This window comes from Salmo salar, chromosome ssa20 (assembly GCF_905237065.1).
Source record: "Salmo salar chromosome ssa20, Ssal_v3.1, whole genome shotgun sequence".
In the NCBI taxonomy this organism is placed as follows: Eukaryota; Metazoa; Chordata; class Actinopteri; order Salmoniformes; family Salmonidae; genus Salmo; species Salmo salar.
The window spans coordinates 38,895,839-38,920,777 of NC_059461.1; the positions used below are offsets into that span (position 1 = coordinate 38,895,839).

Below are 24,939 nucleotides of genomic sequence, written 5' to 3' on the forward strand. Positions count from 1 at the left end.
CTTTTGCCAAGCTCCATGTGCAAATCGCCCCTCCACCCACTTCGCTTCCCTTCGTGGGTCTTTATTGTTTCATCACGTTCTGTGTTTCATCTCGTTCAAAAGATTATGGCCATTTGAGACTGAAAAGCACAATACGCAGTGGTGGAAAAAGTACCCAATTGTCATACTTGAGTAAAAGTAAAGATACCTTAATAGAAAATAACTAAAGTAGAAGTAAAAGTCACCCAGTAAAATTCTATTTGAGTAAAAGTATTTGGTTTAAAATATACTTAAGTATCAAAAGTATAAATCATTAAGCAAACCAGATGGCACCATTTTCTTGTTTTTTTTCATTTATGTAAAGCCAGGGGCACACTCCAACACTCAGACATAATTTACAAATGAAGAATGTGTGTTTAGTGAGTCCGCCAGATCAGAGGCAGTAGGGATGACCAGGGATGTTTGGTTGATAAGTGCATGAATTTGACAATTTTCCTGTCCTGCTAAGCATTCAAAATGTAACGAGTACTTTTGGGTGTCAAGGAAAATGTATGGAGTAAAAACTACAATATTTTCTTAAGGAATGTAGTGAAGTAAAAGCAGTCAAAAATATAAATAGGAAAGTAAAGTACAGATACCCCAAAAACTACTTAAGTAGTACTTTGAAGTATTTTTACTTAAGTACTTTACACCACTGCCTATACGGATTGACCATGCCTCTGGCTCGACAGTGCATGCTTCCAGGAGGATGCACAGCCAACTATGGTTTCTAACATGCAACTAGGACCCTACTGTGCAGAATAGGTGGTTGGAGTTGGTTGGTCCCCAATGGGGGTGAGTATACTGGTAGCTAGACCATAAACTACTGGTTATGTATATTTTGATAATCATTCTGACTTCGCTAGCATAGCTGACATTAGCTAGCTAGCTACCTAACATTAGCCTACCTCAATAATACTCGGAATTGACTTGGCAACACGATAACATTTAAAAAAGAATGCAAATAATTAATTGTAAAACATTTTATCATGATTGTGATGTCCCCAGATTGACTTTCGATGCAGTATAACTTTAGCGAGCTAACTACGATTGAGGGGACCACCGTATTTCAGCTAGCTAACATTAGCATTGCTAGTTATTTTTGACAAACTTCAGTAGTAACAGTAATGGCAACATTGCCATCTCTCTAAGGTAAATTTGATGACATTATTTCCTACTAATTATTTACCTACTTTAGCAATGTCACCGTACTTCCATGCCACTATAAGTTAGTGTAATTTAGACAAAACAGTTACATTAGCCTCCGAGGTGCAACACATGTCTAGGGCACAAATAAAGCATGCAGCTATTGGATGCAGCTATGTTGGTAGTAGCTAACATATGTCTGACTACAACAGTGTAAGAACCAGCAGCAACAAACCCAAACCAACTCAGGGCAATAGCAAAACATGTCACAGTTGAATACATAGTGTAACGGCATCACCAGCTTGAATAAAATCATGAGGCAGTCAGTCTACATCTGTAAAGCGCAGAATTAGCTTCCAAACAAAATTACATTATTTCTCAAACTGTTTATAGTTCTAGTTATAGATGATGACAATCGTTGATAGTGTTTTTCTGTTAGACAAAGTGCATAGTTGGGTACCTGACTGATCCCCTGGTCATGAACAGATGCCGGGACCTACCAGAAGGAGCAAAAGTGGGTATCATAGCAATGTGATTTAAATAATTTAATTCACTGTTCACTTGATATTTTCACAGCTTGTCAGGCAAGACCTCAATAAAAGTGTGTCATGCAGCACAAGTAGCCTTGTGACACCTCCTCCATTGTTGCCAGTCTCCCCAGACTCTTATGAAAAGGACACGCCATCACGAGGCCTCTGATAGTAACCCCAGTTACTGCCCTGATAACACAGACGGTGAAAAGTTGTATTAAATAAATACCTGTCTTGATAAACTAGTGAGCTAATTGCCCAGCCAAGCAGGTACCACTTGTAGAGGTATTTTGTTTGTGAAGTGCATTAGCAAAAATATTTGTCCTTTCTTTAGAACAATTAGCAATTTTACACTTGGCTGTCTATTATATCACCCTGCCCTCCCAGTCAATACCACCTCATAAGATTGCCTATTGGATTTGTTCGAAAAATTTCCAGTTTGCAGCTGAATATGCAAATGGTCTGGAGAAGGGAGGAAGGGATAGGGTCGAGCGGGCAGGTTGTCGGGTGGCCGTACCTCACTAATTGCAGGATTTAATCTGGAGAGAGAGGGGAGAAAGAGGTCAAAGAGGTTAAGGCGTAGGGTAGTTCTGTGTGAGTGGGACTATAGGACTCAATAGTCAGTGAATGAGTGGATGTCATCAACCTTTTAAAAATGATTGTCTGAGGTCGATGAATGTGGTCGAATACTTATGGGCATGACCTCCAATTAGAGGCAGCTGGTTGTAGTTGTCTCTAATTGGAGGCCATATTTAGTTGATGTTGTTTCACTTGTGTTTTGTGGGTGGTTATTTTCTGTATAGCCTGGATGCCTTATGGAACTGTTTTTCGTCATTTGTTTATTTTGTTTAAGTGTTTTCGTCGAATAAATTAAGTATGAGCACTTTACCCGCTGCGCCTTGGTCCTATCCTTACGACGCCTATGACAGAATCACCCACCAAACAAGGACCAAGCAGCGGGGATTGGAGCACCGAAGAAAAGGATGGACTTGGGAGGCAGAACGACGTTTCTGGGAGATGAAACTAAGGGAGCTACATGAGGCCGAGAGGCACCCCCACACGGGGAGTTTGGCAGAGTCAGGGTGGAGACCTGAGCCAACTCCCCGTGCTTATTATGGGGAGCGACGGATCAAGCAAGCACCTTGTTATGCGGAGATACGCACTGTGTCGCCAGGGCGCAGCTACAGCCCGGTGCTGTCGGTACGGGCTCCTCAGCATTGCAGGGTGAGAGTTGGCCGGCAGGCAGGAAGAAGTGCGCCAGCACAACGGATCTGGTCTCCAGTGCGTCTCCTCGGCCCAGTTTACTTTGCACCTGCTCTACGCATGGCTGCCCTCATTCCCCAGCAGAGCCCAGTTCGCCCTCTGCCAGCGATCCGCCCGTTCCGGGCTACAGTGACCATCCAGCCAGGACGGTGTGTGCCAGCCCTGAGCTCCTGATCTCCGGTGCGCCTCCATAGCCCAGTACATCCTGTTCCTGCTCCTCGCACTCGCCCTGAGGTGCGTGTTACTAGTCTGGTACCTCCTATGCCAGCCCCACGCATCAGGCCTCCAGTGCGCATCCATAACCCGGTACAGCCAGTGCCTGCTGTGAGCACTCGGCCTTTAGTGCGTCTCCCCAGTCCGGTGAGACCGTCCAGAGCGGGCAGGTTGTCGGGTGTATTGTGTAGATTGACGAGATGTGGAAAAAGTCAAGGGGTCTGAATACTTTCCGAAGGCACTGTATTTGCCTGTATTTCGGTTACTGGCCCAACGCTCTAACTACTAGGCTACCTGCCGATTAATATGCCTGGGTTATGCTGATCTTGGACAAGATAATGTGGCATGTAAACATTTTATCCCATTTACTGTTGTTTTTCATGGTCTGCGAGTTGCACATATCATGGGTGTTGCGCAGTCTATGGTGTTGTGATGAGGTTTTCATCTGATTGTCAAACAAATCACTTTTTTTTAAGTAGGCTCCTTGCGCAGTCCGATCCACCATAATAATTTCAGAATTTATTTTTCTGATACTCCGTACTGATACTCCGTACAGCATACTGGGTACGTTCACCTCTAACTTAGACACGTTTCTGCTTATAATTTCTGAGATTTGGTGGGCCATAATATGGGTGCTTGACTGCTGTTAGGTCAGAACGCTCGGATCAACCCTACTCCTTGGCCAGAGAGTCCAGTGAGCGAAACGCTCTGAATTTACAAAAGGACACTCAGAGCATTTTCAGAGTTTAAAAACACCTAGAGCGCACACTGAGCGCACTCTGGCACTCCAGATTGATTTCACGAACATACCCGTAGTATAAACCAGCCTTTAGTCTTAATCTTTGGTTGTTTAGTACATGGCTTCACATGTGAATCCTTAAAGAGCTGGGTGGGGCTAAAGCTTAAGAGGGTGTGAACGATGCTGAATGGGTGTAGACAAAGAAGAGGTCTCCAGTAGGTGTACCAAAATATTAACCTGTTAGGGATAGGGGGCAGTATTTTCATGGCCGGATAAAAAACGTACCCGAATTAATTGGGTTATTACTCCTGCCCAGAAAGAAGAATATGCATATAATTAGTAGATTTTGATAGAAACACACCCTAAAGTTTCTAAAACTGTTTGAATGGTGTCTGTGAGTATAACAGAACTCATATGGCAGGCCAAAACCTGAGAAGATTCTATATGGGAAGTGCCCTGTCTGACCATTTCTTGTCCTTCTATAGCCTCTTTATCGAAAATACAGGATCTCTGCTGTAACGTGACATTTTCTAAGGCTTTCATTGGCTCTCAGAAGGCGCCAGAACGTTGAATGATAGCTCTGCAGTCTCTGGGCGAAAAACAGCAGGGGTTTTGGTGAGTGGTCCTTCTGAGAACAATGGCACTGGTGCGTGCATGTGACGACTCCATGTTTTACTTTCAGTGTTTGAACGGATACAACGTCTCCTGGTTGAAATATTATCGCAATTTTACGAGAAAAATCTCATAAAAATTGATTTTAAACAGCGTTTGACATTCTTCGAAGTACGGTAATGGAATATTTTGAATTATTTTTGTCACGAAACGCGCCGGCGCATCACCCTCGGATAGTGACTTGAACGCACGAACAAAACGGAGCTATTTCGATATAACTATGGATTATTTGGAACCAAAACAACATTGGTTGTTGAAGTAGAAGTCCTGGGAGTGCATTCTGATGAAGAACAGCAAAGGTAATCCAATTTTTCTTATAGTAAATCTGAGTTTGGTGAGTGCCAAACTTGGTGGGTGTCAAAATAGCTAGCCGTGATGGCCGGGCTATATACTCAGAATATTGCAAAATGTGCTTTCACCGAAAAGCTATTTTAAAATCGGACACCGCGATTGCATAAAGGAGTTCTGTATCTATAATTCTTAAAATAATTGTTATGTTTTTTGTGAACGTTTATCATGAGTAATTTAGTAAATTCACCGGAAGTTTTCGGTGGGTATGCTAGTTCTGAACAAAACATGCTAATGTAAAAAGCTGGTTTTTGATATAAATATGAACTTGATTGAACAAAACATGCATGTATTGTATAACATAATGTCCTAGGAGTGTCATCTGATGAAGATCAAAGGTTAGTGCTGCATTTAGCTGTGGTTTTGGTTTTTGTGACATATATGCTAGCTTGAAAAATGGGTGTGTGATTATTTCTGGCTGGGTACTCTCCTGACATAATCTAATGTTTTGCTTTTTCTGTAAAGCCTTTTTGAAATCGGACAATGTGGTTAGATAAAGGAGAGTCTTATCTTTCAAATCGTGTAAAATAGTCATATGTTTGAGAAATTGAAATTATAGCATTTATGGTTTTTCGTATTTCGCGCCAGGTGCTACCATTGGATATTGGCGAGCCTGTCCATAAGAGGTTTTTAAAGGGCCATTTTCTCAAAAGTGAGGTTACCAGTTTATCAACTTTCAAAGCAGAATTACTTTCCCATTGTTCCTCATCTGCAGTGTATGATATACTGTTTTATAGCTCTGAGTCTCTACTTTTATCCAATGGTAAAAACACCTTTAAAATGTTGCTACAGTGTTTTGCAAAGGTATTCATTCCCCTTGGCGTTTTTCCTATTTTGTTGCATTATAACCTGTAACTAAAATTGATTTTTATTTGAATTTCATGTAATGGACATAGACAAAATAGTCCAATAATAAAAAAATGGAAAAGTGGTGCGTGCGTTTATATTCACCCCCTTTGCTATGAAGCCCCTAAATACGATCTGGTGCAACCAATTACCTTCAGAAGTCACATAATTAGTTAGATTGCACACGGGTGGACTTTATTTAAGTGTCACATGATCTGTCACATGATCTCAGTATATATATACACCTGTTCTGAAAGGCCCCAGAGTCTGCAACATCACTAAGCAAGAGGCACCACCAGCAAGCGGCACCATGAAGACCAATGAGCTCTCCAAACAGGTCAGGGTGTCACAATGTTCTTCGTCAGATGATAAAGAAAAATCATTGTCAGACCAAAACGCAGCAGGGTTATGTGCACTCATCTTCTTTTATTGAATTGGCAAAGAAGGAAAAACCCAAATAAACACGTACACAAAACACAATGGCATTAAGGCTATACCTAGCACAATCTCCCACAAACACATACCTATATATAGGACTCTCAATCAGAGGCAACTTGGAAACACCTGCCTCCAATTGAGAGTCCAACACCCAATAACCTAAACAAAGAAATACTAATACTAGAATGAACATAGAAATACAAAACACAACATAGCCCAAAACCCGGAAATAATAACTCAAACACCCTTCTAAACAACCAACCACCCCGAACCACATAAAACAAATACCCCCTGCCACGTCCTGACCAAACTACAATACAAATAACCCCTATTACTGGTCAGGACGTGACACAGGGACAAAGTTGTGGAGAAGTACAGATCAGGGTTGGGTTATAAAAAAATATACAAAACTTTTAACATCCCACGGAGCACCATTAAATCCATTATTAAAAAATGGAAAGAATATGGCACCACAACAAACCTGCCAATAGACTCACGGACCAGGCAAGGAGGGCATTAATCAGAGAGGCAACAAAGAGACCAAAGATAACCCTGAAGGAGCTGCAAAACACCATGGCGGAGATTGGAGTATCTGTTCATGGGACCACTTTAAGCCGTACACTCCACAGAGCTGGGCTTTACGGAAGAGTGGCCAGAAAAAAGCCATTGCTTAAAGAAAAAAATAAGCAAACACGTTTGATGTTTGCCAAAAGACATGTGGGAGACTCCCCAAACATATGGAAGAAGGTACTTTGGTCAGATGAGATTAAAATGTAGCAAAAATCCCAGTGGCTAGATGTGCCAAGCTTATAGAAACGTACCCCAAGAGACTTGCAGCTGTAAGTGCTGCAAAAGGTGGCTCTTTAAAGTTTTGACTTTGGGCGGATGAATAGTTATGCAAGCTCAAGTTTTTTTGTGTTATTTTTTTGTTTGTTTCACAATAAAAAATAAAAAAAATTATTCAGTGGTAGGCATGTTGTGTAAATCAAATGATACAAACCCCCCCAAAAAATCTATTTTAATTCCAGGTTGTAAGGCAACAAAATAGGAAAAATGCAAAGGGGGGGTGAATACATTCTCAAGCCAATATACATAGGATCGATCTGGTTGGTCACATAGAACTTTGGACATTTGGTTGGCCATTTGTTTATCAAGTATAGTTAGATAGATGCAGCTTCTCTTCTATCATAATGTGTTGCTCTACAAGACTAAATAAAGTAGTGCTCACCAGAATAATGTCTAACATCGATATAATGAATGCATTAGTAATCTAGTTAACACCAGTAAAGTTGTCTGTTTTGTTTAGGGACTGGGAGAGAATGCAATAACTCCAAAACAGTGGAAAGATTGGTCCTGTGCAAAATGTCCAATGTCATTGACCGGTTTTATGGAAATGAAAAGCTGAGAAAACGATTAAACACATTTCTGATAAGACCTCAGTTTTTCTTGGGTGGATATTTTATGTGGCTGAAATACTGTCTGCTTGCATAACAGTGTCAAAGGTATACACATTACATGTGGCTTCACATTTTCTCAAGAGATGCTGTAAGAAAGACATTTCTCCACTCCTGTTCCAGAGTAAAAAATGTACATTTGTTGTATCATTTTACTGCAAGAAATGCATAATTCTGCAGGAGTTCATATTATATTACTCTACATGTGAGAGGTTATAGGCCTACAGTCAGTGTCCAGATTTCAGTTACTATTCCATTTAACCCATATGAACCAATTAGGAATATTCTGATTATTCACAGATACAGGGATACTCATGAACAGGATATCAAAGGTGCTATGAGCTACTATCCGGAATACTTTGGACATGTAAACGTGGTCAATGAAGGTAACAGCATCTACCTTTATGTACAGTACATGGCTATCTCATTTACCTAGTACCCCTGCGCATCCACTCGGTACTGGTACTCCCTGTATATAGCCATGTTATTTTCTACTTACTATATATAGCCATGTTATTTCTACTCGTTATTTTTATTCGTTATTCATTTCTATTTTTTTATTTAATTTTGTATTTCTCAATCACCCAATCTTCAAGAAAAATTTAATGAATATCAATATGCAGATGGTTTATGCCCACTAGTTGATCATCTTACTCTACATAGACCAAATATGTGTTTATGAGTCATGAGTCCCCCTACCATCTCTGTCTAGCATGTGCACAACACTAAAATGTCAAACAATTATATTTGATTCATGGAGCATTTAATATCATATGGTTATTTGTATGACTTATTCAAAGCTGTCCATGAATGGCTGCAAAAATACATAGCCTCAAATAATACATTTTCAAAGACAAAAGTAGGCATCAGATTTCAAATATGTGATTACACTGGCAACATTGGGAAGAAGTGGAATAATAAAATACATGTGGGGAATAAGAGTAGTCTTTTTGCAGACAAGTACAGTAATTACCCTCTATTATAGCGCATTGTTAAAAATGAGAATTGTTCCACTGATCAGACTAAATAAAGTAAATACATTAGAAAATCTGTCCCTACACCCTAACCAAATAATTGTTATACGTATTGTCCCCCTCTAGAATCGAACTTTTGGGTTCACAATCTCTTAGACAAAAATGATTTTCATAGTTACAAATCAGGTCACCCTACCAAACTTCCCTGCTAAAACAAACAGTCTGCTGTCTTTTCGTTGTCAGAGATCCCTTACATAACTAAACCAATCATATGCTTCAATGTGCCGCGGTTCACAGTGCGGTGGCAGGACAATGATAAAGGCTCCTCTCCTGATGTTAAATTGCCGGCGCAGATGCCCCTATTTCAAAGCGATATGGAGCACAATTAAAAAGTTAACGCGCGGATTATATAATGGACTAATTAGAGAAAATGTAAGCAGTAGGCTACTTTTCAATGCGTGAGAAGAGGGTCAAATTGTTGCGTCTCACGGTCAATGCGTGAGTTCACAGCTCTGGGCTAATCTTTTGAATACATGTAGTAAAAAAAATATTACAGCAACAACATATAACATTAGCAAGCTAGCTAGCTAGATAATGTTAGCAGTATGCTAGCTAGCTACACTAACAACTATTAGTGCCCTAATTGTTGATGTAGTCCACATGGGAATAAACTGGGAAATTCCAACACCCAATTCGTGCCGAGTCAAAACAACTCGGAACACTTATTTTTTCCCCGAGTTTCCAGTTGTTTTGAACGCGGCATTAAATGCATCAACATAAGTAGCCTTTGTCATTCTTCGGAGATGGAGCCTGAAAGTGCATTTCCTCCTGTTGAAATAGTGACGCTAATATTTGTGTAAATTCTTTGGAATTGTAAATTGTGGTTGTCACTGAGTAGGCTACCCATTTCATGGGTGCACACTCCATAGATAAGGCTATACAGTCCAATATTAATGTTCAATACGCACAATAGATAAGCTAATGTGGCTCATTTCACAGTGTTTGTCCTGCAACAAGATAAGAGGTATGACGCTCATATTGGTGCAAACTACGTAGTTGTGTTCTGTGGGTGTCACTAGGTAGACTGATAGCCCACTCCATGGGTGCACACTCCATAGGTTAGGCTTTACAGTCCTATATTAATGTTCAATACGCACAATAGCAAAAGTTGCCAGTCACATTCTGTTATAGGTCCCCAAAGCGCACACATCCCTGGGTCGCTCCTCTTTTCAGTTCGCTGCAGCTAGCGACTGGAACGAGTTGCAACAAACACTCAAACTGGACTGTTTTATCTCAATCTCTTCATTCAAAGACACTTACTGACAGTTGTGGCTGCTTTGTGTGATGTATTGTTGTCTCTACCTTCTTGCCCTTTGCGCTGTGCCCAATAATGTTTGTACCATGCTGTGCTGTCATGTGTTGCTGCCTTGGTTATGTTGTTGTCTTACACTCTCTTTATGTAGTGTTGTGTGTGTTGTGTGGCCTTTTGGCAGGCCATGATTGTAAATAAGAAATTGTTCTTAAGTGACTTGCCTAGTTAAATAAAGGTTAAATTAAAATAATTATTAAAATAAAATAGCTTGACTGGTGAGCTGTGGCTCATTTCACAGTGGTTTCAGAGTCCTGCAATAAGAGCTATGATGATAATATTTGCGTAAACTCTACATTTCATGGGTGCACACTCTATAGCAGTGGAGGCTGGTGGGAGGAGCTCTAGGAGGATGGGCTCCTTGTAATGGCTGGAAAGGAATTTATGAGTGGAGTCTAATGTGATTTCCATGTGTTTGATGTGTTTGATATCATTCATTAATTCCACTCCAGCCATTACAATGAGCTCGTCCTCCTATAGCTCCTCCCGCCAGCCACCACTGCTCTATAGTTAAGGCTGTACAATGCCTGTGCCCCCAATGCAAGTATGCAGTCTATTACAGCCACAGTGGGATCTGAACAGTTTGTTTACTGTTTATTGTCAAATAAATACATTATTGTATTTATTATTAAGTTATGTAACAACATTTCAACCTTGTTTAGCATTATCTAATCCAAATATGGAATTATTCCCCTATTTGTTGCCGTTTGGATCAGTTTCAATTATGGACTTTTATTTTGAAAGCGAACCGCAAATTCCACTATTGTGGCTAATACCTATTGTGGTTAGCTTCACACATAGTCGTATGAGTTCTACAATAGGGAAGGGCATGGTAACATGGACTGGAGTTTGACAGGTAAGATCTACCACGCCAGGCTGAATATCGGGAACCAAACTTTGTAATTGTCTGGCCAATTTGCTGACAGTTTTTTGTCAAGCGATTTGGTTTATTTGTGTCCAATAGCCTACTCTGTTTATAATTGGCTATTGATGTTGAAATGAATTGAGTGTCTCCGGTTGAGGTTTTTCGTGACGAGCGTATATGTTGCGCAATCTCAAATTGAAGTTTATTTTAAATGGAGTTTACGATCGTCAGCCTAGATAGATTTGTATTAGCCTATAATTAAATGTTGGGCTTCTTTCTGTCGCGTTTGAACTTGTCATTTCAGACATGCGCCTTGGATTTGTTGATAGTAGTCCTACTTAGCCCAATATTAGTAGGTCTACGTTAGCCTATTATTACACTGAACAAAAATATAAACGCAACATGTGACAACGATTTTACTGTTACAGTTCATATAAGGAAATCAGTCAATTTAAATACATTTATTATGCCCTAATCTATGGATTTCACATGACTGGGCAGGTGCGCAGCCATGGGTGGGCCTGGGAGAGCATAGGCCCACCCCCTGGGGAACCAGGTCCAGCCAATCAGAATTAGTTTTTTCCTACAAAAGGGCTTTATTACAGACAGAAATACTCCTCAGTTTCATCAGCTGTCCGAGTGGCTGGTCTCCGGCGATCCCGCAGGTGAAAAAGCCGGATGTGGATGTCCTGGGGTTGGCGGTAGTTTATGGTAGAGAAATGAACATTTAATTCACTGGCAACAGCTCTGGGGGACATTCCTGCAGTCAGCATGCCAATTGCGCGCTCCCTCAACTTGAGACATCTGTGGCATTGTTGTGTGACAAAACTGCACATTTTAGAGTGGCCTTTATTGTACCCATCACAAGGTGCACCTGTGTAATGATCATGCTATTTCATCTGCTTCTTGATATGCCACACCTGTCAGGTGGATGGATTATCTTGGCAAAGGAGAAATGCTCACTAACAGGGATTGTAAACAAATTTGTGCGCAACATTTGAGAGAAGCTTTTTGTGCGTATGGAACATTCTTGGAATCTTTGATTTCACTTCATGAAACATAGGACCAACACTTTACATGTTGCATTTATTTTTTAGTTCAGTGTAGTAGGCCTACTTCAACTCCCTTTGTGTTTTTGATCTAATAGATTACACATTCTATGTTATTCATATATTTGTTTCATTCTGCTTTACATAGTCACACACTTACCTGATGTGTAGCCATGTTCTATGTATGTCCTAAAATCTGAGCATTATCATTTTCCACCCTCTCTAGCCTATAGTTAAAGGGATAGTTCACCCAAATAACAAAATTATCAAAATCTTTTCCTTACCCTGTAAGCAGTCTATGGAAATGGTATGACAGACATCCATGCTTTGGTTTTGTTTACCTGGCCACTGTCTGATACATTTTCTTTCTTTAAGGAATTTGTGGAACAAATCCAATGCAAGTCAATATCACCGATATTAGCATTTTTCACATGTCATATGTAAAGCATCGTAGCATTGATCAAAGCATGGAATTAATTTGCTGTCTCACCTTGTCCATAGACTGCTTACACGGTAAGGAAACCAATATGTAATTTGGGTGAGCTATATCTTTAACTGTAGCAATTGAGGTAGTACTGTCAGATATTGAACCAGCAACACCCTGAGCTTCTGTGCCATAAAAGTCCAGGCTTCATGGCAGACTTGGCTATAGTACACTTACATACAGAGAGGCTATTCTGACACCCTTCAATGTTGGTTCAATGTGTGTGTTTATGTCCCTATCTCCCATAGCCTACACATAAGCTTGCTATGCTATTTCTGCTATCAATCTCCTCTTGTTGTTTCAGCAGGGTGACATACTGTAGAGTGGTCTGTAGCGATGGAGGATTTCTGGGTGGTGGTCCTGGCAGGGCTGAAGGTGTGGGTCTACCTCATTGTGGCTCTTCTCATGGTGCCTGCCATGTTTGGCTTCTCCCTGGGCATCTCTGAGACATACATGAAGATCTTGGTCAAAACCCTTGAGGTAAACTGCCTCTGTTCAGAAGTAGGGGGGAGGGGAGGGGGGGTTACAATAAAATGGGAAAATCTGGTAAACTGCATTACTCAGACAACGTGAGGGGTACAGCTTCATGTGTCTATAGTTGTCTTAAATGTTATCTATTCATCATGTCCTAAATATAAGACTTGTGTCCTTAATGTATGTATTTATACTACAACATTAGTGAGGGAGAAAAAAATCGATACAGTTTCATATCGCAATATTATTCTGAGCTGGTGGGCTGTACCTGCACTAAAACTCCAGTAATTTCCCTTCATAGCATGTTCTCATCTTCTTAAATATGGAGCCAATTTGTTTTCAGCACTTTTGTTTCCATGACTGATCAAAACTCGTTTTCTCATGGCTCTTGTCCCTCTGCAGCAGACATATGGTGAGCAATATGTTTGGAACATTGAATCGCAATAAATGTATAGAACTGACATGATTTTTGACAGAAAAGCACGTATGTTCTCTACACTGCACTTTTCCATCTGAACATCCTGTAACCTTGTGGCCTCCTGGAAAAAATGTAAATAATAACCTTTCAAACACTGTCCAGGGGCTTATCTGGAGTGAGAGTTCAGGGGTGAATATGTGTATGTCCTTTCTCTCCTGTCCTGCTGTGGGTCATGGGGTGAGATGTCAAAGGCTAAAGATGTTTCTCATCTCTCCTGTTCTCCAGTGGGCCACGTTGAGGATCCAGACAGTCAACAAAGAGCAGCATATAATCGAATCCTCCTCATCCAACGGTGAGTCAATGAGCAGAGCTCATTGGATTAATTTGCTTGATCGATTGACAGGATGGATGAATGGATAGAGAGATTTATTTACTCGCTGGTCTCTGATAAGGAAATTATTGTGGGGATTCCCTAAAGTTGCATCGTTGATATTTTAGGCTTACAAGTCTGGCCAATGTGTGGGAAAGAGAAACCTCAACGTTTTCAGTCACTCCCTTTGCCCTTGAGAAACTCATAAAGAAACATATACAGTATGTTTCTGTTCATTCTGTTTCTCCTCTCTCTCAACAACACTGGTTCCCAAAGCCACTGTTGTTTATCTGCTGTGTTCAGAAGCTAATTTGCATGTAAAGTGCCTTAGAACAAATCCTGTATGTTAGTGTACCATAGTAGTTAAACAGGTTTTCTTCTGCTGAGTGCATTGAAAATATCATGTCAGGACTGATTTCAGTCAGCTGTCAATGGTTGAAATAGGTTGCATTTATAATATAGATATTTTCAATGAGCTCAAGGCATGTTAGATGGGATGGGGTAACCTATATGAAATGATAAACTGGGTGGTTCAAGTCCTGAATGATGATTGGCTGACAGTATGACAATACTTACATTTTTACTGCTCTAATTACGTTGGTAACCACTTTTATAAAAGCAACAAGGCTCCTCTGGGGTTTGTGGTATATGACCAATATACCACGGCTAAGGGCTGTATCCAGGCACTCTGCGTTGCATCACACATAAGAACAGCCCTTAGCCGTGGTATATTGGCCATATACCGGACCCCCTCTGGCCTTATTGCTTAATTATACCACTGAGAACCTAGAGACGGTGTAAACCTGATTTATTTGTTATAGTGCTTGGCAGGGGCTTGCAGTGGAGAAGGCTCGGAGCAGTCTGTTAATTAGCAGACTGTGATCGTGAGCATTTCCAATGTTCTGTGCTGAATGATGTGGCTCTGTGCTGGCTGCCTATCTATCCACTGACGCAATCATTTCACAATCAGCAGTCTTATAGGTTTGTCAGGGGGAAATTCAATCAAACTCACAGTGCTGTGTTCACTAGCTAGCACAGCACATTAAGATGCTCTTTTAATTTGTTAGATATAAACTCACAGGATGGTTTCTGTATTGTACTCCCCTTACTGTATATGCTGGTTGTAGTTTTCAAAGAAAACAAATGGGTCACAGCATAAACATTGCTTTAGCAGGATTGATTGAATTCAGCATAAAGTCAGTCACTCTGTCTCTCTCCTGAACTTTGCCTCGTGCGTCATCAGATTGAGTCTCCTCAGCTGATTTCACTGCCTTCAGACCTCTAGGAGGAAGGGATACACTTTGTGGTGGGGTAATCTGATCCTAGACCTGTGATTACCTCGAGATGACAGACACACAAAGGTCCGTTTACTATGTTTGATGGCCTGTCATTTCTTATGGATTCTTTAGGAAAATGGTATTGGTGATTTAACCTGTTTAGGGTCACGATTAGGGTTGTGGTTGGCGATTCTTCCACTCGGCTATCAGCCCAAGATATCTCTATTTCTCAATATGGAGCAACAGTGTGAGTTAGTTGGTGACACTCTCTTAAATGTGTTGCAGTTCTGTGACTCATTTCCTTCCTCGACAGCTCCTAACATGTCCATGGTCGTTTGACATATTTGTCACTCAAAATGAATAAACTTATTGGACTTTGAAGCTCTTTGTTTGTGACTCTGTGAATGCTGTCTGTATTGATGGTAAAATATAAAACTAATTCATGTTTATCAACTACAGATAGCGGTACGATATGATCACATCTGAAAATGATATAGGGTTGACTAGGTGATATCTTTGTGTGTGGATTTCCAGGCCTCATCCAGAGGGATGATGGTTCTATGGAGGAGGCTCTGGGGGAGTTGAGGCGCAGTCGCCCCAAACCACCAGTGGGAGGGGACTTCACACTCAGTGACTGTTTCTACTTCTACAGACGAGGCATCGAGGACATCGTAGAGGATGAGGTGAGATCACAACTAGAATAAGATTGATGCCTAATTCCAAATGTACCCCTAATGCTAGATATTCCATGATGGACCCTGATAGATCTGAGCCATACAGTAATGCCTAACCCTCTGGTAGGCTAAGATGAGTTTCCTATTTATTGCCTCTACTGCACACATCCAGTCCTTTCATGTCAACGAAGGGGCATCAGGAAGTGTTTAGGGCCAGGGGTTGATTCAGGATTGGGAAAAACAGTACAACATCTATTCAAAGTCCAGACTTTCTTTCTGTACAGGTAGGTCTACATTATTTGTAATGTTGTTCTTCTGATTTCAAGGTGACCCAGCGGTTTTCATCAGAGGAGCTGGTGTCGTGGAACCTGCTAACTCGGACCAACAATGACTTCCAGTACATCAGCCTCAAACTGACTATGGTCTGGGGGCTGGGCGTGTTCATACGCTACTGCATCTTGGCTCCACTCAGGTAACACCTGGGCGTGTGAAATCATTCATAATCACTGTTCCCCTGTAGTAAGGCCTCACTTCTCCTACAGTTCACATCCCTGAACCAAACATACATACCATGCACCAGTAATATTAAATGCAGTGCTTACCACAAATTATCCAGCTAGTGGCTGAATAGACAGGATGCACAACCACAGATATCAATAAAGTGTGGAGCACAGGTTGGTGCTGAGGGGAAAACGGCTCATAATAATGTCCGGAACAGCGCGAATGGCATCAAACACCTGGAAGCCACGTGTTTGGTGTATTAGTTACCATTCCGCTCCAGTCATTACTACGAGCCTGTCCTCCCCAATTAAGGTGCCACCAACCTCCTGTGGTGTGGAGTGTTGGCTCATGACCAGCATAATGTGTTGTAGTGTCATGTATGTTCCTGAGTGAGAATGTTTTCTTTCAGGATCACGCTGGCATCTATAGGCCTGACCTGGCTGGTGATAGGAACCACTGCTGTAGGATTCCTCCCTAACTGGAGGTACACTTACACAGCTTTGAATCTATAAGTTCACACAGGATTGTTTTAAAGACTGAGACATTCCTCTCGTAATTGTATTTTAGTCATCTTTAAAGTAGCATCTTGTGTGTCCATGTGTGTCCGTCTGTGTTCTGTAGGCTGAAGTCCTGGCTGAGCGATTGGGTCCATGTGATGTGCTACAGGATCTGTGCCCGAGGCCTCTCCTGCACCATCCACTACTATAACAAGTCAGTTAACTGACCTCCCCTCTCACACATCTCTATTCAGCAGGCTATTACGCACCATCCTGTCCCCAAGTGACCTTACTGTTGGTCCTCATGATGTGTGCAGAGATTTTTTTTTTTTACTTTAACGTGTGTGTGTGGTCTCTATCTTGTTTTACAGAGAAAACAGACCCAGAAAAGGAGGAATCTGTGTGGCCAATCACACCTCCCCGATTGATATCGTAATTCTCTGCAACGACGGGTGTTACGCCATGGTATGTGAAATAAAGCTGACATTAAGCCTCGCTTGAAATGGCTGACCTGTGTGAAATTTGTTGATTGACACTCAATTGACTGCTTTTCTACGTTTGTGTACTTTACATTTATCAGGAAATGTACTACTTTATACTTCTTTAATCCTAATCAGATGAATTGTCTGTGAAAGGAATTCTGAGGACTTTAGATGGGATTTGATCTGATGTGTTTTAGGTGGGCCAGTCACATGGTGGTCTGATGGGAGTGCTGCAGAGGGCCATGGCCAGGTCCTGTCCTCACATCTGGTTTGAGAGAGCTGATATGAAAGATCGCCACCTGGTGGCCAAGAGGTGAACTTACCTGTTCACTGTTATTCCTATCTCTACCTACAATGTTCAGACAAGCAAGGACATGCCCATTGAAAATGGCTACAGACAAATAATCAGTCATATCTCATCATATTTCCTCATCCAGATAACATACTCCTGCCAGACAGCTTACTTACAGTATGTTCTCTGCTTTATAAGTGCTTGTCAGTAAAACCAAACCAGCACATTCATGCACAAATGTATTAGTCACAATTCATTGCCATTGACAATTAGGGATATAATTTAACACTGACATTTTCTGATATGGACATACATTATAGTTCCAGTTGGAGCTATGTTCATACTCCTCCCAGATATAAGGTTAGATTTTCTAACTGTTATTAATGTTTGCAGGTTGACGGATCACGTGAATGACAACACAAAGCTTCCTATATTGATCTTTCCAGAAGGTGGGTTCCATTTGATTTGGATAGTCAGTCCATCTGTAGATGCTCTACAATCTACTAACCCTAGCTCTAACCTTAACCCTAAACTTAACCCTCACCCTTATTCTACCCCTAACCCTAGCAAGCAGTTGCTTATCAACAGATGGTCATGCTAACAAACTATATGTAGAGCATCTACAGATGGAAAATCCGGACTATCTGAATAAAGTGTGACCGGTAAGTGCTACATTGGCCCAAATGGATTAGCATTAAGTTGCCCTTAGACACTGATTTAAGCCAGTGCCTTGGTTAGGTAGGGTAAGCTGATCCTACACCTACAAATATACATATGCTGTATACCAGATATTCCCAAACTGAAATCATTTTCTTCACATTTTCAAACAGTACATTTTTATTTTCCAACAGGGCTATACATTTGGGTGAGTTATTTTTTTTCTCACCTGAGTAGCCTCGTTTCACTGCCAAAAATACATTTAAACCATCTAGTGATCAGCGAAAGAACAACACAATGTCAAATACAGGTAGCCTAGTCAAATAATTAACATAAAATCACATTAACCATTACTCTCTCGCTGGAAACCTTCACTCTTGCGCAGACATTTAGAAATGAAAAATGACAATTTGAAAAATAAGCCACAGGAGTTTTTTTTAGCAAAAATAAAGACGTTTGAGTAGTAATACATGTATAAAAGCAACAGATACCATTAATAAGAAGGGGCTAGAAGCGTCTTATATGGTGAGCTACCGAGTGGCTAAGACAGGCAAGCCCCATACCATTGTGGAGGACTTAATTCTTCCTACTGCCTCTGATATGGCTGGGACAATGCTGGGGGAAAATGCCAAAAAAAACGACTGTTTCACGACGCATCAGTGACATGGCAGGAGATGTTTTGAAACAATTACTATGCGTTTCAGCTGGATGAGTCAACCGACGTGGCGGGCCTGGCACACCTGGTATATGTCCGTTACGTTTATGGGGGGTAAATTAAGGAAGACCTCTTCTGGAAACCAGGACAACATGAGAGGATATTTTTTAAGTACTGGACAGCTTTGTGACATCAAATGGACTTTGGTGGTCAAGATATGTTGGTATCTGTACTGATGGCGCAAAAGCCATGACAGGGAGACATAGTGGAGTGGTAACGCACGGGCAAGCAGTTGCTCCTGACGCCACTTGGGTACACTGCAGCATCCACCGAGAGGCTCTTGCTGCCAAGGGAATACCTGACAGCTTGAAAGACGGTTTGGACACTACAGTGAAAATGGTTAACTTTGTTAAAGCAAGGCCCCTGTATTTTCTGCATTATACAATGATATGGGCAGTGAGCATGTAACGCTTTTACAACATACTGAAATGCGCTGGTTATCAAGGGGCAAAGTATTGACAAATTTTTTTAAATTGAGAGACGAGCTTAAAGTTTTCTTTACTGACCATAATTTTCACTTGTCTGACCGCTTGCATGATGACGAGTTTCTCACACAACTGGCCTATCTGGGTGAGGTTTTTTCTCGCCTGAATGATCTGAATCTAGGATTACAGGGACTCTCCGCAACTATATTCAATGTGCGGGACAAAATTGAGGCTATGATTAAGAAGTTGGAGCTCTTCTCTGTCTGCATTAACAAGGACGACACAGGTCTTTCCATCATTGTATGATTTTTTGTGTGCAAATGAATTCAAGCTTACGGACAATGTCAAATGTGCTATAGCGAAGCACCTGAGTGAGCTGGGTGCGCAATTACACAGGTACTTTCCTGAAACAGACGACACACACCACTGGATTCTTTATCCCTTTCATGCCCTGCCTCTAGTCCACTTACCGATATCTTAAAAAGAGAGCCTGTGGAAATTGAATTTAATCAGAAGCCACTGCCAGATTTCTGGATACTACGCTCAGTTTCTTGCCTTGGAAACTTGCGCTGTTAAGACATGTACCTATGTGAGGGTGGATTCTCGGCCCTCGCTAGCATGAAAACTAAATACAGGCACAGACTGTGTGTGGAAAATGACTTAAGACTGAGACTCTCTCCAAAACAACTCAACATTGCAGAGTTATGTGCATAATTTCAAGCACACCCTTCTCATTAACCTGTGGTGAGTTATTCACCATTTTTTGCTGAACAAATAAGGTTTTATATGAGGGCTAAATAAAGAGCAGAATTATTGATTATTATTATATTATTTGTGCCCTGGTCCTATAAGAGCTCTTTGAAACTTCCCACAAGCTGGGTTGTGACAACTCACACTGATTCTTATGTTTAATAAATGTATTGTATAGTGTGTGTGTGTGTGTGTGGCAGACTTATAGTGATGGCAAAAATACAACATTTGAGAGTGTGCTGACCCTGGTGCTAGAGGGGGTACACAGCTGGAGGTTGAATGTTTGAAGGAGTACGGGACTATAAAAAGTTTGGGAACCACTGCTGTATACAGTATATGCAAGTCACGTGTGATATATATATATATATCATATCATATCTATATATTCATATATATATCTGATATTCAGGGCCTTGCAGCTTTCACCCTTTTCTGTCATTTTGGAGAGCATTGTTGTTATCATAGGATCTCTATCTTTATACTGTGTGTTTGTGGCTTATCTCCAGTCCATATTTCTGGTGTCCTCAGGGACCTGTATCAACAACACATCTGTCATGATGTTCAAAAAGGGAAGTTTTGAAATTGGAGGAACAATATATCCAGTAGCCATAAAGGTGAGGCATCAATATCACTGCTTCTGTTCAGTAGTTGACTTTTCCTTAAATCACGCAAAGATGGCATTGGGAAAGTTGCATGAAAATGTCAGCACATCTTTGAAGAGGTGTTCTGTCAACTGTGGGACCATCTCCCTCCTGCAGTATGACCCTCAGTTTGGGGATGCGTTCTGGAACAGTGCCAAGTACAACATGGTGAGCTACCTGCTGAGGATGATGACCAGCTGGGCTATAGTCTGCAATGTCTGGTACCTGCCAGCCATGACCCAACAGGTGTGTATACAACACACACACACACACAACCTGCCAGCCATGCACCAAGTGCCACTGATCTATTTCCTCTTTTCACAGGAAGGGGAGGATGCTGTCCAGTTTGCCAACAGAGTTAAGTCTGCCATCGCACATCGGGGGGGACTAGTGGACTTGTCCTGGTAAGAATATCCTTCCGTCCTATAAGGATTTTCTGATAATTCACTTGCACTAGAGCCTAGGAATAAACATTTGACAGCCTAACTGCCTTGTACTGGACTGTCTTTGACCTAGGCATTGGGGATGTCTTTGCTGAGGAATGGGATTGTTTCTCTTGAGTGTGTTTTGTCATCTTGTAAATGTGTATTACAGTGGGGGGGGAAAAAGTATTTGATCCCCTGCTGATTTTGTACGTTTGCCCACTGATAAAGAAATGATCAGTCTATAAATTTTAATAGTAGGTTTATTTGAACAGTGAGAGACAGAATAACAACAACAAAAAATCCAGAAAAACGCATGTCAAAAATGTTATAAATTGATTTGCATTTTAATGAGGGAAATAAATATTTGACCCCTCTGCAAAACATGACTTAGTACTTGGTGGCAAAACCCTTGTTGGCAATCACAGAGGTCAGACGTTTCTTGTAGTTGGCCACCAGGTTTGCACACATCTCAGGAGGGATTTTGTCCCACTCCTCTTTGCAGATCTTCTCCAAGTCATTAAGGTTTCGAGGCTGAAGTTTGGCAACTCGAACCTTCAGCTCCCTCCACAGATTTTCTATGGGATTAAGGTCTGGAGACTGGCTAGGCCACTCCAGGACCTTAATGTGCTTCTTCTTGAGCCACTCCTTTGTTGCCTTGGCCGTGTGTTTTGGGTCATTGTCATGCTGGAATACCCATCCACGACCCATTTTCAATGCCCTGGCTGAGGGAAGGAGGTTGTCACCCAAGATTTGACGGTACATGGCCCCGTCCATGTTTGACGGTGGAGATGGTGTTCTTGGGGTCATAGGCAGCATTCCTCCTCCTCCAAACACGGCGAGTTGAGTTGATGTCAAAAAGCTCAATTTTGGTCTCATCTGACCACAACACTTTCACCAGTTGTCCTCTGAGTCATTCAGCTGTTCATTGGCAAACTTCAGGTGGGCATGTATATGTATTCTTGAGCAGGGGGACCTTGCGGGCGCTGCAGGATTTCTGTCCTTCAAGGCGTAGTGTGTTACCAATTGTTTTCTTGGTGACTATGGTCCCAGCTGCCTTGAAATCATTGACAAGATCCTCCAGTGTAGTTCTGGGCTGATTCCTCACCGTTCTCATGATCATTGCAACTCCACGAGGTAAGATCTTGCATGGAGCCCCAGGCCAAGAGATATTGACAGTTCTTTTGTGTTTCTTCCATTTGCGAATAATCGCACCAAATGTTGTCACCTTCTCACCAAGCTGCTTGGCGATGGTCTTGTAGCCCATTCCAGCCTTGTGTAGGTCTACAATCTTGTCCCTGACATCATTGGAGAGCTCTTTGGTCTTGGCCATGGTGGAGAGTTTGGAATCTGATTGATTGATTGATTGCTTCTGTGGACAGGTGTCTTTTTTACAGGTAACAAACTGTGGTTAAGAGCGTGCTCCTGATCTCAGCTCGTTACCTGTATAAAAGACACCTGGGAGCCAGAAATCTTTCTGATTGGGAGGGGGTCAAAAACTTATTTCCCTCATTAAAATGCAAATCAATTTAACATTTTTGACATGTTTTTCTGGATATTTTTGTTGTTATTCTGTCTCTCACTGTTCAAATAAACCTACCATTAAAGTTATAGACTGATCCTTTCTTTGTCAGTGGGCAAACGTACAAAATCAGCAGGGGATCAAATACTTTTTTCCCCCACTGTATGTTTTATTTGTAAATTGTGTATATGCTCCTGAGTGGCGCAGTGGTGTAAGGCACTGCATCTCAGTGCTTGAGGCATCACCACAGACACCCTGGTTCAAATCCAGGCTGTATCACAATCGGCCGTGATTGGGAGTCTCATAGGACAGAGCACAATTGGCCCAGCGTCGTCCGGGTTTGGCCGGTGTAGGCCGTCATTGTAAATAAGAATTTGTTCTTAACTGACTTGCCTAGTTAAATAAAAAATAAATATGCAGGGCTCCCCTGTAAAAGAGACCTTGGTCTCATTGGGTCTCCTTGCTAAAATAAAGGTGAAACAAAAAAAGCACAGACACGTTTGTTTCTTAGAAAACATACATTCTTGAAGAACATGGGTCCCATGTGGCTCAGTTGGTAGAGCATGGCGCTTGCAACGCCAGAGTTGTGGGTTCGATCCCCACGGGGGCAAAGTATGAAATGTATAAGTGTCTGCTAAATTACAAATGTAAATGTTTCTTACGTGTGTTTGTTCCTGTGTAGGGATGGGGGCCTGAAGAGAGCCAAGGTGAAGGATATGTTTAAAGAGGAGCAGCAGAAGATGTACAGCAGCATGGTGGTTGGGAGTGAGGAGGACAACAGCAGTCACAGTGACTGACACCCTCCACTACCACATGTAAGGGGGAGTATGGACAGGAGATGGCCATTCCCGCCTGATGACTGACTGACTAATACTGATGACCACGGACTAGACTGCCATCGTGTGGATGGACCATTCAGTGATGTAACATTTACAGTGTCTTGCAGACTGTATGATAACTGATAAGCCAATGGCATTACAATGGAAAGACTGTGTCAACACTAGTGCAATGGAACTGTAAAGGAGATGAACTGCAAGTCCGATTGGAATAGCTCTTTATTGTTCTGCTAGAAAATGACTGAAATTCTGTGTTTGGCATTTGAATAAATGAATAACCTTGCAAATAGTCCTTTTACGACCGTATAACTTTTTGTTGTTGTTTAATCCCAAAGTTCTGAATGTCAAAGTTTTGGCTGTTTTTTGTCCGAATGTTTTTTCCGTTTTTTATTTCTTCCTGTATGTTGAGCCCAGTAGATCGATCAATGCTGCTAATCGTTTGAAAATAAACATTAGTGTACAGCTGTTCCCTCTTTTAGTGGTGTGTTTATTAACAAGCTCAGCTACTAGAACAATGTAGTCAGAAACAGTAAAACACTGTCAATTGATGATTTTAAATGTTTTATAGACAGTACTGTGACTAGTTTTGCATCATATACCGGTACAAAGATTTGATATCACGGCAGTGCGATTTTAGCATGTAAATCTTGGTGGGGCAAAAAAATATGAAAAGTGGAATGCATTCCAGCAAGCCACGAAACAATACATTAATTGTACTCAAACGGTGCCCACAAACTGTTAGGGCTTACATAAAGCTGTCCCAACATCTTACCACTGATACACCTGGCTATCAGCGGAGCCTTTTCTGGAAGCGAAACAGTTCATTCAGCCTCTTTTACTGCCTTTTAAAAAACATGGCTGACTTGCTTAAACAAATCTGGTTTCTAATGACAGTTGAGATGTACTAACTATGGCATAAGGGGACGACAAGCGGATAGGAGGCAATCCGTATTCTCGATTAAGACAATGAGCGAGCTAGGACAGATGTAACGTTAGTCAATATAACTATTTGTTTAGCACTTTCAAAACATACAGCGACAGAATTCAGAACATGGGCTGTTCTTACACATGGGCTTTTTCCCTGTACACCAACTTAGAACCGTAAATAATACAATATTCAATGATTCATTTCTCTAAAACAGGTTGTAGGCAAAGTTAAGAGGGGAAATATCTCCCTGGCATATTACATCATTTATGAAGCTGCATACAAAACATTTTTGGACTCACGTTGTGCTGTGCTCACTTGAACAGGAAGGTGGCGCGGCGGTCCTCCGAGTTAAAAGTTGTTTTGAGCGCGGCACAAATCATGCTTCAGCATGGCCAATGTTGAATTTTATCATTTTAAACAAGGGAAGAACCCCTTAATCCTAGATTTGGGACCACACACCACTGTAACTGATTCCTTCCAAACCACTCATTGAATTTGCGATTTCCAACTTGTGTTGGATGGCCGATGAGCACCGATACGTTTTATCTATAATTTATTTTCATTATTTCTCTTCCTATGACAAGGATTTAAAAGGATTTGCCAGTAGATTGTTGACGTGATTCATGATGATGACTACTAGCTAAGATTGT

The 24,939-nt window shown here is 41.4% G+C and overlaps 1 protein-coding gene across 2 annotated transcripts; it reads left to right on the forward strand.

Moving 5' to 3' along the window:
* The first annotated feature begins 10,779 nt into the window (after window positions 1-10,779).
* Window positions 10,780-23,829, forward strand: agpat9l (1-acylglycerol-3-phosphate O-acyltransferase 9, like). Of its 2 annotated transcripts, none has more exons than XM_014161799.2 (14): window positions 10,780-10,866; window positions 12,713-12,888; window positions 13,586-13,652; window positions 15,482-15,630; window positions 15,948-16,093; window positions 16,532-16,606; window positions 16,744-16,833; window positions 16,991-17,084; window positions 17,299-17,414; window positions 17,787-17,842; window positions 20,469-20,554; window positions 20,699-20,827; window positions 20,906-20,985; window positions 23,208-23,829. In XM_014161799.2, the coding sequence occupies exons 2-14, from the start codon at window positions 12,745-12,747 to the stop codon at window positions 23,320-23,322; spliced, it is 1,347 nt and encodes a 448-aa protein (XP_014017274.1). In that variant the 5' UTR covers window positions 10,780-10,866; window positions 12,713-12,744; the 3' UTR covers window positions 23,323-23,829. The 2 variants fall into 2 exon arrangements, with proteins under 2 accessions (XP_014017274.1, XP_014017275.1); XM_014161800.1 differs by having other exon boundaries at window positions 10,790-10,866; window positions 12,716-12,888.
* Window positions 23,830-24,939: the final 1,110 nt, after the last annotated feature.

Bases quoted from the DNA above. Each gene is read 5' to 3' on its own strand.
- agpat9l (XM_014161799.2), top strand. From the start codon at position 12,745: ATGGAGGATTTCTGGGTGGTGGTCCTGGCAGGGCTGAAGGTGTGGGTC. The intron at 16,094-16,531 runs GTAACACCTGGG...GTTTTCTTTCAG, and splicing joins TGCATCTTGGCTCCACTCAG to GATCACGCTGGCATCTATAG. The intron at 20,555-20,698 runs GTGAGGCATCAA...TCCCTCCTGCAG, and splicing joins TATATCCAGTAGCCATAAAG to TATGACCCTCAGTTTGGGGA.